This window comes from Camelus ferus, chromosome 9, assembly GCF_009834535.1.
Source record: "Camelus ferus isolate YT-003-E chromosome 9, BCGSAC_Cfer_1.0, whole genome shotgun sequence".
Lineage (NCBI taxonomy): Eukaryota > Metazoa > Chordata > Mammalia > Artiodactyla > Camelidae > Camelus > Camelus ferus.
The window spans coordinates 22440942-22453218 of NC_045704.1; the positions used below are offsets into that span (position 1 = coordinate 22440942).

General features: G+C 40.6%; 1 protein-coding gene and 1 long non-coding RNA gene across 2 annotated transcripts in view; one reads left to right on the plus strand and one right to left on the minus strand.

Moving 5' to 3' along the window:
* Positions 1 to 7799, minus strand: part of UBA2 (ubiquitin like modifier activating enzyme 2) — a 28943-nt gene extending 21144 nt beyond the window's left edge. The window contains exons 1-5 of the mRNA XM_032486172.1: positions 7588 to 7799; positions 5622 to 5705; positions 3585 to 3655; positions 2326 to 2390; positions 974 to 1074 (exon numbers count right to left, since the gene is read on the minus strand). Coding sequence (XP_032342063.1) covers positions 974 to 1074; positions 2326 to 2390; positions 3585 to 3655; positions 5622 to 5705; positions 7588 to 7725 — 459 coding nt within the window. The 5' untranslated portion in view covers positions 7726 to 7799. The remainder of the gene's footprint in view (positions 1 to 973; positions 1075 to 2325; positions 2391 to 3584; positions 3656 to 5621; positions 5706 to 7587) is intronic.
* A 171-nt stretch (positions 7800 to 7970) lies between these two features.
* Positions 7971 to 10465, plus strand: LOC116665708. The gene is made up of 3 exons (XR_004322357.1): positions 7971 to 8280; positions 9349 to 9366; positions 9898 to 10465. It is a non-coding gene; the product is annotated as an uncharacterized LOC116665708 (long non-coding RNA).
* The last annotated feature ends 1812 nt before the right edge of the window (positions 10466 to 12277 follow it).

A 12277-nucleotide genomic window follows, 5' to 3' on the forward strand; every position in this document is an offset into this window, starting at 1 on the left:
CAAGATCATAGTAATGTTCTTCTAATAATGGTTAAAAACCCCAAACCTGCAAATATCATTTTAATAAAAATTGCAGCAGATTCAGGGTTTTCTCCATAATGCCATTTCTGCTTCCAATATGTTTTCTTGGGGGCAGACATATGGCGGTGGATCCCTCACATCACAGTGGATAAAGAAGAGAACTAGTGCCTTGACCTAGCAACAGATCCTGAAGGCCTCCAGTGATTTAACCACATTTAATACAGACTGATATTTACGAGTCTTTGTGGAATGACATGAAATAAGCTTCCAAAGAATAATATTAAACAGTAAAAATAACTGAAATAGAGCAAAAATTTTTAGCATGGGTAAACTGCCAAATAGAAGACAAAAATAACAAACTTTGAGTATAAATTCTTTTAGTTTAAAACCTGCGAAATGATTCTTCAAATGTGTCTGTTTAATTTCTTGAAAGAACTAAATGAAAAAAGACCTGAACAGCAAATGAGTAACAATGCTGAGATTGTATAAAACAGGATTATAAGCACACAGGTATTTGTTCTTATTCTCTAGTTTTATCTATACGTTTGAAATATTTCACAAATACACCAAAAAAAAGTCTTCAAAATACTCTTCAGCTCTTTCTAAATCTTTAAATCCACTTTAGACAGTAAGTAACTTTCTAGAAAGCTGGTTTACCATATATGAACTATAGCATGACATATAGTCTCATGGCTACCAAGAATTTTAAGGCAAGCTTAGTACGCTTGCCAGCCTAAGGATTTTAACACACAAGCCTCATGAAACAAAGCAGCATGGAGCTTAAAGATCTCTGCCTATACTCTTTTTGGGTGCCTTTACAGCATCCTAAGTTTAAATGGGCACAAAAAAATTCTCGCATCCTGTTATATGAATCCAAAGTTTATTTCTCTCTTTAATGTCCCAAATAAATATCTAGGAAGTTAAAAAAAAAAAAAGCCCAAAACTTCTTTACCTTTTTGATAGTGGTTACCTGCCCAAGATAACCAGCAGTTCCACTCTCAATAAGAGGGACATCAGCGGCTAGACACATTCTATTAACGTGGTTGCGGGCAGCTGCAAGAAAAACACCAGTTAGCAGGAGTTTATGGAAAAAAACAGAAGGAAATTATGTAGTTACCTTTAATTAGGATGAAATTTACCCAAAATATCTTTTGTTTTTATTTCATGTACCATTTTCTTATAGCTATGATCAGAATAATATAACTGCTGCAGACATTTAAGAGACATTCACCAGCAAAATTTCAAACATAAGAAATTTATACCACAAATTTACTCCAGGAAAAGCACCCCCTATATATTATTTTTTAATTCCAAAGTGCCATCTTCCTCTTCTACTGCTGTGCCTACTTCCATTAACCTTGGCTACAACACTGTTTCCATGCTCCCCAAGTCCTTCACTTGCTCGTATTCTAATATAAATATCAGGTAATACATGGAAGTGAACAGACAATATGGATATCAATTTGGAACTATTAAGGCAGTTTAAGGTTGGGGGAAAAAGATGAATCCAGTTAAAAAAGTCATCCTGACTCTTTCTCATGTTACTTTGTTTATTTTTTCTTTTGATATTTCTGGCTCCAAATTGTTACAAACTCACTTGACAGATATACTTTATCATGTTGAAGAAATTACAGAGAATTATCAAGTATTCTCATTTAAGTATTTACATTCCAGACACACAGATTTGTTAACAACAACTGGCTATACAATACTTGATTGTATGAAATATCACCCATATTGTAGAAAGTTTAAATGACCTAACTCTGCACTGTAATAGAATCCAGCCTGATATCTTACAACACCAGATATACCTAAAATAATTACAGAGCCATGACTTCTATGCTAACTTTGCTATCCTGTTGCCTCATTCTTAAAACAGTGGTTTTCAGCCCCAACTGCACTTTAGATCATCTGGGTCACTCTGGAAAAATAAGACCTTCAGGTCTCATGCACAGGGTCTGATTTAATGAGCCTTAGGTGGTGTCTGGCCACCAACGTTTCTTAGATCTCCACGTAGACAAAGGAGGTTACACTATGTTTAAGCGCTGGGACCATCTGCAACAAACATGCATGTACAAGGCTGTGCATTCATCTTCTTTAATGATTTTAACTTCCCCTATATTCACACTCGTTCTAGTTAAAATTACAATCAACTGACAAGCTTTAAACCTGGTCTTACTTCCCTTTTTAGGTCTTTTAAGTTCTAACTCATAAGGAAATATCTAAATTAATACTGAATGTGTAAACAACCTTGTTATGAAGAAAGGGAAATACTTAGAATGAGAAGTATTAAAATAATCTCACCTCTGTTATCTAAAGCATTCATAACCAATATAAATTGTCGAAAAAATTCCACATTATAGTCAGGGCTACAAAGTAAAACAAAACAAAACAAAAGGTCACCAAAACAACTGGCCTTACACATGAGCTTCACAGTATAACACAGGGTCCTAAAAAGCATATTAAATAAAAGTACAAAAATAACTGATATTAGGGGTCTCTACCATATAGATAGGTTTGACTTTTCCCAAACATCATAAACAAATTGAAAAAAACTATTTCCCCCTAATTCCTTTGAGTGACTATACATCCTTTTTGGCCAGCTATCTAGGGCACAAGAGCAGTCTCAAACTGGCATGACTTCACTAGTCCCACCAGGCCTTCTTGGGCAGCAAGTGCCTGGGAACATACAAAGGATACATTCCCAGGATCTGGCTGGCCTCTGGCTTCACCTCACATGGTCAGGATCAGGCAGGGTTCAGGCCCCTAGGGTCCCTGCTTTTAGCAGCACTGGGAAAGCAACACAGGGTAAGGACGCTGTAGGGCTATAGGCAAGCTTGTAGAGCAAACATCCAGAAAATAAAAAGGAAGCTGGAGACACAAATTCCCCGAGAAAGCACAAGACTCTCTAGTTCCAGGCCTCAAATAAGAATTCATTATTTTTAAACCCATTTACTTGTGGGTTGGACAACTATAGATAAAGGATATTTTAAGCCCGGGGTTCCTTTGCCCCGATGCCTCTAAAATTATGTATTTACTCTATTTATCTTTACTGAGATCAGAGTTTATTTATGTACCGTCAAAACTACTGCCCCATCACAATCCCCAGTTTTATATTACAGAAGTTGAAATCCTAACAAATTATTTTGGGAGGGAATCTTTTACACTGAAAAAGGCCATAGCTGTAATCAATCAGAATGAGAGCAATATATTTAGATAAGTCTGAATCATCACATATAAGGATTTCTCATAGTTTAGAATATCTTTTTATTTAAAACAAGAATATAAAGTCCTTTTAAGTTTCTAAGTAACTTATTTCAAGTATTAAAGTAACACGCCTCTTATCTAAATCATTCAAATTAAACATATATTAACTGTTAAAAGAATGCCACTTAACTTATGTGGGTACAACCTACCACATTGTAATTATTCTAGAAAAATAATTATAAAAAAAGTAGAATGACAGTTCATACATTTAGCTAATAAAAATATCTTATACTTTAAAAATTCAATTAAACATTCCCAGCAAACACAATCTTGCAACATAATAATTAAGAGCATACTTCATGATGCTGTCATGGTAGGCTATGATATTAGCTTTCGGATAAAACTGCAGTACACTTTCTTTGGCAACCTGGAAAAACAAACAACACTAAATTACTAATTTACTAAATTATGATTAACCTTTCTATCTGTACATGAAATCTATTTATGGCAGACAATAGGTGTTTCACCTACTTACATAATACCTTATATTAAAAATGAAAGAAATATAAAAACAAAATTTCATTTAAGATTAAGCTGTATACATGTTTATAAAGTAACAGGTGACTGTCCCCTCTGAAATACACTTGTACATGAATGGCAAGCTTCAGCAAATTTATCAAATGCAGTAACCAAGTGTCATTCATCCATTCAACAAATATTTACTAAGCATTTTCCACATGTCAGATCTGTATGATGCACTTGGTGAGCCAAAGTGCCATTAATCAAATAACCATCTAGGTAACTGTAACTACAAGCTATGATAAATGACACACAGAAAAAGTAGAGGTTGTTAGGAGAGGAAGATCTGACTTAGGAAAGTACCCCCAGGGAAAATTTGAAAAATGCAAAGGAGAAAAGAGTGAAAGTTGGCCCAAAAGGCTGGGAAAAGAAAAAGATGTTTTAAAACCCTGAATCAAGGGGTTGGAAGTGTGAGTGTTTGATCAAGTTTGGGAACTAGGGATCCAGCAGTGATAAACAGTGCTCGGGGCCAGTCTGAGCTGCAGAGCTGGCATCTTTAACCCAGCCTAGGAAGAGGGAAGCAGGCCACCTGCCAGCTAGAGTTGCCCTTCACAGGATGAGCCCAATGGCGGAGGCACAGTGACTTCGTTAAGTGTCTCCAAAAGTCCCCTTGCTAGCCTCTGGGGTATGGAATCTTACAAGCAGAACCATAAGCCTTCCAGAAGTCTGCCCACTACTCCTCCTGCCCGCTGCCTGGGTTCTCTTTTAGAATTGAAAGATTATTCTGCCTGGTTTATGGATCCCTGATTTCATTCTTGCTGCTACTGAGGCTGCTGTAATGGTCGGTGGATGTTTTTAGGTCTTGGAGGCTTGGCAGAGGATGCTTTCAGTGACAGACAGGGTCATCTCAGGCGTGCTCTGTTTCTCTGACCTGGGGACCAGAGGGAAAAAACACGCACATTGGGCCGTCTGTCTGTGGCCGAAGAGAGTGAGTAAGCCTGGGAGAAGCGGGTCGCCATAGCCAATGAATGAAAGGCCTCAGTACACCCCTTGCAGGAATGGCCACAGCTTCCCAGACCCAGGAGACCCCCAGGAAAGAGGGCTCAGCTCACAGGCTGGGCCAAGGACAGCCAGAGGCCCTCCGATGGGTTGCAAGTTCTCACGAGGCTGCATTTGAGCCTTATCTGCCTGTTTTGCACTTCAGATGAGGGGAGGAAGCGTGCATGATGGTCAGATACAGCAGCCTCCTCATCACAATCCTGCTTACTTATTTGTCTAGTGACCTAGGGTGTGTTATTTACACTTTCCAAGCTTTAACTTCTCTGTCTATGAAGCAAAGCTCAAACTACCTCAATTCAGTTAAGGAACCTGGAACACTGCAGATGTTCAATAAAGGCATTTCTCCATTAAAACAAAACAAAACAGAACCCTGACTCAAGATGGAACATTCAGTGAACTAAAGAAAGGTCAGGGTGGCTAGAACCTCAAGAGAAGGGATGTCTTCTAAAAGCAACAACAGCATAAATTGTAGCTTCTCTTGCCCCCAAATACAGGAGCAGCCAATCTCTAGGGAATGCAGGGACACAAGCCTCATTTCAAGTAAACAATCAGAAATCTAAGAAGGGGACACCATTTAAAAGACTGGGTAGAGCACTTTTATTTCCTCTGTAGACTGAAAAAGGAGGGTGTAGTCTTCAGTCCCTTACCAAAGAGGTCTTTTATCTCTTTACAATCCCTCAGCTAAAAAGAAACGGCTTCTCCCATATTCTCCTCCTACTAGAGTCCAAATTAATCTGATGCTATAAATAGAAGATCCACCATAGGATAAAAATATAAATGAATAGATAAACAGAAATGGTATGAGAAATAGTTACCTGGGCCTTTGATCTTCCAACATGTTTCTTTTGAAACAAAAACTGCCTGTTGAGGTTGCTGACATCAATAGTATCCAGATCAATCTACAAATGCATAAGCCTCAGATAAATCACAAATTTCCTGGTATATCTGAACAATAAATATCACTATCGTCAGCATCCATAACCCAGAACTTTTGGTATTTGCTACATTAGCAGAGAAAATGTTTTTTGACCAATGATACCAAAGTTGTTAAACTGGTAAAAGGAATTTAATACACATTTAAAAAAAAACAAAACCCAAGATTTAATTTCAGAGATAACATTCTCAAAAATATTTTAGAAATATTTTTGTCTGTTTAGTCACCTTGGCAAATACGTTAGGAAATTCCTTTGATGGCATAAAATTATGTTGAAAACGCAGTGCTTCATTTCTCTATCAATCTAATTAGTTACTCTTTCAAATCCAATATATTACACTGTGCCCTGTTCTTTTTCTTAAATGACAGCTGACAGATTTATTGAATTTTTTGCTGCTTTCTTTAATTCAGAAGTCTTTACCCATACACAATTTCATTTACAATTATTACCTGAGAGCTGTGAAGGGAAACTTCTACACAAGATTAAAAATGTGTCATGTTTTAAGCCTTATCTAATTGCTGACTAGAAGTAAATGTAAGGGAAGAAAGTAATTGTAACAAACAATTTTTATTCTATTTCGATGTTCCAACTGTGAAACATCATAATGGTTTTGGTTATAATTTGTGAAAATCACCAAAACATATACTCACCTAACATTTTTTATTTGTGCTTTCTAAATTTACTACAAAAATTAAACCAAATTAAAAAAGATCAGTATTTATTTTTCAGGCGCCCAAATTCACTGTCTTGTCTATTTCAAATGGTCCTTTTAAAGAAGTATCAGTAGTTATCAGATAAGCCACAATCATATTTGGAATTTGTGGTACAGAACTGGATGTAAAGACTAACTCTACAAAAAAACAAAGGAAAAATGTGTGAATCCTCTTCCCTCTAGTCACTAATTTCTTAGTTCAGTCGGCTAAATCTACTTCTTTTTAATTCCGTTTCCACTACACCTTAAGACACTATAATCTCACACCCAAATCCCAAGTTACAACTCCAATCTCTAAAAAGTTTACATTAACAGAAATAACTTGATTCAAAATTACAGTAGCTTCCAGCCATTGTACACCAGTGTAAAGTATGTAAAAGTTAAAATCCTAGCATCCAACACCTTTTAACGAAATAAGCGAGTGTACCATCTATGGTGGTAACAATGACAGCCAAGCAAAATGTACCCAGAAAAGAGGAGCGCAAGCCCCAAAGGAGTCCTACCACTTGCTTAGCTACCCAAGGTAAGTTATTAAACCCCACTGCATCTCACTTCCCCTCTTATCTGTTAAAAAATAAACTGGGATGAAAACAGCGTTTACAAGCCTACGGCGGCACTTAAGATTACACGCGTTAAGGCGAGTAAGCTACTCAGGACAGCGCGCGGCTCGGGACAAGCGCTCAGCAAGTAGGTCCTGGTTGCTATTACCGCCATACTCTGCTCTGGATCATTATTTTTGAGTTAAGGGGGACTTCCGAATTGAACACTCACAACATCTACAAGAGACTCAAGACAATCATCTCCTGCCTCCTGCTGATGCTGGGGAACTGCTGTGAAGCGAAGACACGAGGCCGCTTTCACATCCTAGAACCGCCACAAATTGGCACTGCCGGGGAGGCGGGGGCGGCCCACCGCGGGACGCCCGGAAGACCCGGGCCCTCGGCCTCCTTGGCGTGCAAACCTGGCCCAGCGGACGGCGAGGCTCGCCCCGTCCCCGCCGAAGAGCTCCCTCTCCGCGGACAGCCAAGACCCCAGGACCTCTCGGCCCGCCCTCGAGCCCCCAACTCCGGTCCCCGAGCCCCCGGCCCCGCTCCGCGGCCCGCCATTCAGCCTGTGCGCACGCCTGGCCCTCACCAGGTCGATGTGGGAGAAACCAGTGAGCACGAGGTTCTTGAGGAGCTCGCAGCCGATGCCCCCCGCGCCCACCACCAGGACCCGGCCCCCGGCCACGGCCTCGGCCAGTTCCCGGGGCAGCCCCCGCGACAGTGCCATGGCGGGATGACCACGAGCCGCGGCGGAGGCGGAGGCGGGAGAACTGAGCGGCGGCCGGAAGCGGGTGGGGGAAGGGCGGCTCAACTTCCGGTCCTGCGCACTGTGGCCGCCAGTCGGAACCGAGTAGGCGGTGCCCAGGGACCAAGCAATTCGGCCCGCGGTCCCGGCCCCCGCTGGGCTCTGAGTAGAAGATCCTTCACAACTCCGGCTGTATTTTAAGAGCGCGCATAGCATCTCTGTTTGCTTTAAGAAGTTGAAGGGTCGTTATTTAGCCTACGGTTTGAACTCCCCGCCAGGACTTCCTTACAGGTTAGAAAACAGATATCCGTCTATGTAAAGAGCTCTTACAAATTAAGAAGAAAAAAGATGTCACCCAAATAAAAAATATAAACAAAGATGTGAACAAGCGCTCCTAAAGAAAACGGACAATGCGATCAGTAAGCATACTGAAATTTAATCAAAGGCATGCAAAATAGTATTCAAATTATTTTCACGTATTAAACCAGCAAAAAGAAAAAGTGTAACACCATTGTCAAGCACTCCTGTACACTGCAGGTAAGGATACTAAAGCAAAGCTTTCTGGAGGGTAAGTTGGCAATACGATTTGAAAAGCCCAAAAATTGTGCATAGTTTTTGACTCATTCATTCCAATTCTAAGAATTTATCCTATGGAGTTATTCCTGGTTTAAAAAAAATAGATTAGCCATGGAGGTGTTTATCTCAAGAATTAAAAAATGGAAAAAAATGCAACAAATATATTAGATTTTTGATGCATATTTTAAAAAAATACTTCGCAGCATTTATGTAACCAAGCAAAGGGCTCTTGTGCCCATAGCAAAGAAAACCAAACTCTTGACAGGGGGAGTTTGCAGCAAGGTAAGGATTTATTGCAGGGCACCAAGCAAGGGAGTGGGAAACAAGCCTCAGTTCCACTCCAACTTGGTCTTTGAGTTAGGGGGTTTTTCAAAGAGGAAGAATAAAGAAGCTAAGATTAATCATCATCTTGTGACATTTCTTAATGGTAATTTTGAGAGTCAAATTGTCTCTGGTTTAGGATTCTCTGGTCCATGCATGGCTCAGGTGCTGTTTGTTACTAAATTGGTGCATTGAACCAGTGCTGGCTCCTAGCCTGGGCCAAGACCCCCACCTCGACCAGGGAGGTTCTTTTTCTGACTGGATTCGTGCAGCCAGTAACAAAACGTATGCTGAGACTGGAACAGCACAGGCTTTATCCAATGACCAAGGAATGGAGCAGCAGGGAACTAGTTTGCAAATCAACTTCTCAACCCAGTTGGGGTGGAGACACGAAATATATAGATAGGAGGGTTGAGGTAAAAGGGAGGGAACTGTTAAGAGTGGGAGGAAATTTCATGAGTTATCTGAGAACAGGCCTGTGGTTTGGACTCGGAACTGACGCAACTCTCCTTTCCAGTCCTTGTAAAGGCTTTGCTGGTTGTTGTCATGGCAGTTGTCGACTGTCATGGTGCTGGTGGGTGTGTCATTTAGCATTCTGATGTATTACAGTAAGTGTGTAATGAGGCTCAAGGTCTACTGGAAGTCAGATACTGTGCCATTTTGGGCCTGGTTGGTTCTAACTGGTTCTTGTTCTTTTTCTCTTTGTAGCTTCCTCTTGAAACTTGGGTAAGAGTTATTGATTTCTATTAGCGGGAGGGGCAGGGGTATGATTCTGGGGGCAACAGCCTCAGTAACATGTTAGCTCATTTTGCTCTCAAGAAACAACCTGAGTTTGTATGTTAATGATATCTATAGTAGCAATTTTAGTACACTAATGATGTGATGGATAACAGCAGTTTTCAGTCATCTGACTCTGGTTGATTAGCATTCAGTGAACACAGAATGGAGGTCACAGGGGACAAGAAAGGAAACAAGGTTTTGGAGAGATTTATCATAAACATGCTAAGAGAATTTGGGTTTAGAGGGACTCAGTTTCAAAGTATGTCCTAGGAAAATATTGATGGGGAAGTACTCACAATGTAACATTAAATGAAAAAGATGCAAAACCATATATGTAATTAAAATTTGTAAATAAATAAATAAATAATTTTTAAAAAGAAGGAAGAAAATAACCACGGTTAATATTTTTGGGTTTCTGTGTGTGGTGGAATTGTGGACAATTTTTATTTCTTTACTTAATTTTACTGTATTTTCCAGATGCTCATGCTCCTCAAAGAAAATATGAATTTTAAGATGAGAAAAAAATTAGAAGAAAAAAGGAAAAGATGGTGTGAAAAGCATATCTAAAGAGAGTTGGTATTGCTAAGAGAGATTTCTAAGATGGAGCTTGGAGGCCATTAGGAAGTGTGATTAATGCACAGCACAGCCTGGATGAAATCTGACCTTTTGACCACTTACTGTCCTAATGAAGGCATCCAGAACATTTGCCAGAAACTCAAGATACTTATTGCCCTTACTCTTAATATAACTCATGACACCTATCTATTTATTAGACCCTTACCCTAAAACAACTCGTGACAGCCATCCCTTAAGGACAAATATTTCCTTTCTTGTGTCAGAGTACAGCCTCATAGCTTTTGCCTTTATAAGCCTGTGGATGAAAAATACTGCAAACCGTATCAGTAAACAAAGAATGCTGAAGCCATCAAGACATCAGCGGCTGCTACCACCCCCCAGCGAAGACAAGCCTGCAGCCCAGCCTCTGCAGCCATTCACAACTGTGCCCTCTGAGGGGACTCAGAATAAGAAAGGACAGGATACTGGCCCTAGATAGCTAGATGCTTGTCAAAGGAATGAATTCAATGAGCCCCAATATTTCCTTCCTCCCATACATAGAAAAGCACTAAATTCTTTAACTTGAGATGCCTGGTTTTCTTTAGATAACAAGTAGTCTTTTATTGTTCCAACTACCTGTTCTTTGTTGTAAAGCTCCTATATATCCTAGCTCCTCCCCTACGTCTGAGAAGTCCCTCGGAGCGATCTGAGAGGCTATCATCCCAGCTTGAGTCCTCCTGCCAAATAAAACATAACTCAACTTTTAGGCTGCGTGTTTATTTCAGTCCACAAGCCTGACACTTCCTCTTCCCTAGAACACTCCTTCCATTTTACTCAAATCTATGTCTCCCCTGAATTGCAATTCTCAAGTCCTCAAATATACTGTTTTTTTATTTGCAGCCTTCTGTGTTTTTCTGGCTGACGATGGAAAATAGGGAAATGCTTCTGACTTCTGTGGTCTTTCTCATCAGTTGCTTGGGTCACCAACCATGCATCAAGCCTGGTCTGAGGAGTACTCAGGCTGCTGCCCTGATCCATGATGTGAAGGAAGGGCCAGAGCGAGTGCCCAACCATGGTCGGAGTGAGGGGTACCCTGGCATAGTAAGCTGCTAATGTTCCTTCCCTACTATTGGCCTGGCTCTCATAAAGTCTCCCCTGGCAGCCAAAGCTAACAGAGGCCCTCTACTGGAAGCTGACCTTCCTTCTTCCTCTAGACACGCTGTGAATAGGAGCCACCTTCCTTTGCTTCTCTCCGGCCTCCCTCTCCTCTGCCTTTTGCCTGGGCTGCCCTGGGCACCCAACTCAGGCTTTGCTTTTCTTTGTTGATTTGTATGTGTTGTTAAAAACAACAAACAAGCTCAAAATGGAGTCTCTTAAGCTAAGCCCCATGTCACCAAGTTGAGACTTAATTACGGTTCTGGCTCTCCCAGAAATGCAATCTTAAACCATCAATCAGGAATCACCTGATCTGCACTAGTTAGGAAATCTGATATGATCCCTGCCATCCCCTAAAGGAAAGTAACCTTGCAATTACCAACCCCCCTTTTTGCTACTGTAACTTTGTTTCTGCCCCATTCTGTGTGTAAAAGTCATTTTGTTCAGCTCCTTGGAGGTCCTTTCTATCTGCTAGATTGGTTGCGGCCTGGTTCCAAATGATTTTTGCTCATATAAACTCTTATACCTCAGTGTATCTTTTAACAGTACATATGAAGTGTAAAATGCTTTCCCACTTTAACAAACTTAAACAGGATCCAAGTGCAGGAAGAAAAACTGAAAAGCCCCACCCACGCTGCACACCTAATCCTGTTCCTCAGGGTCTTGCTGGTGTATTTCTAAATCCAGATTTTTTTTACACAGCACTATTCAGTTTTACATTTAAATGGGTTCACACTGGACTTATTTTCTACCTTGCTTCCTTAACAATATGTCCAAAACATATTTTTATTGGATCACAGGAATGCACCTGCTAATCTGTACTCCAATTAGATTAAGAGCTGATACAAACGTGTATAACAGGCTCAAGAACATGTCCGGTTGGAAGTACAAGAAGGTGTCTCCACCTTAAAGGCAGAAATGTAACGCCTAGCTCAGATATCTGAAAATGTCTCTGCCAACAGTCTACAGCAACCATTCTACCCCATCCTCTCATCAAAGGAGGCTACTCTCCGGCCATTTAAATAAATCCAAAGTGATGCACCTGCAAATCCGAGCAGTCTGTCGTCTTCTCCAGTTGGAGTGAGCGGTCCGCCCATCTGAGGGATTCTCTGTCCACAACAGAAGTGCCACGGGGAAGCTGGTGGCC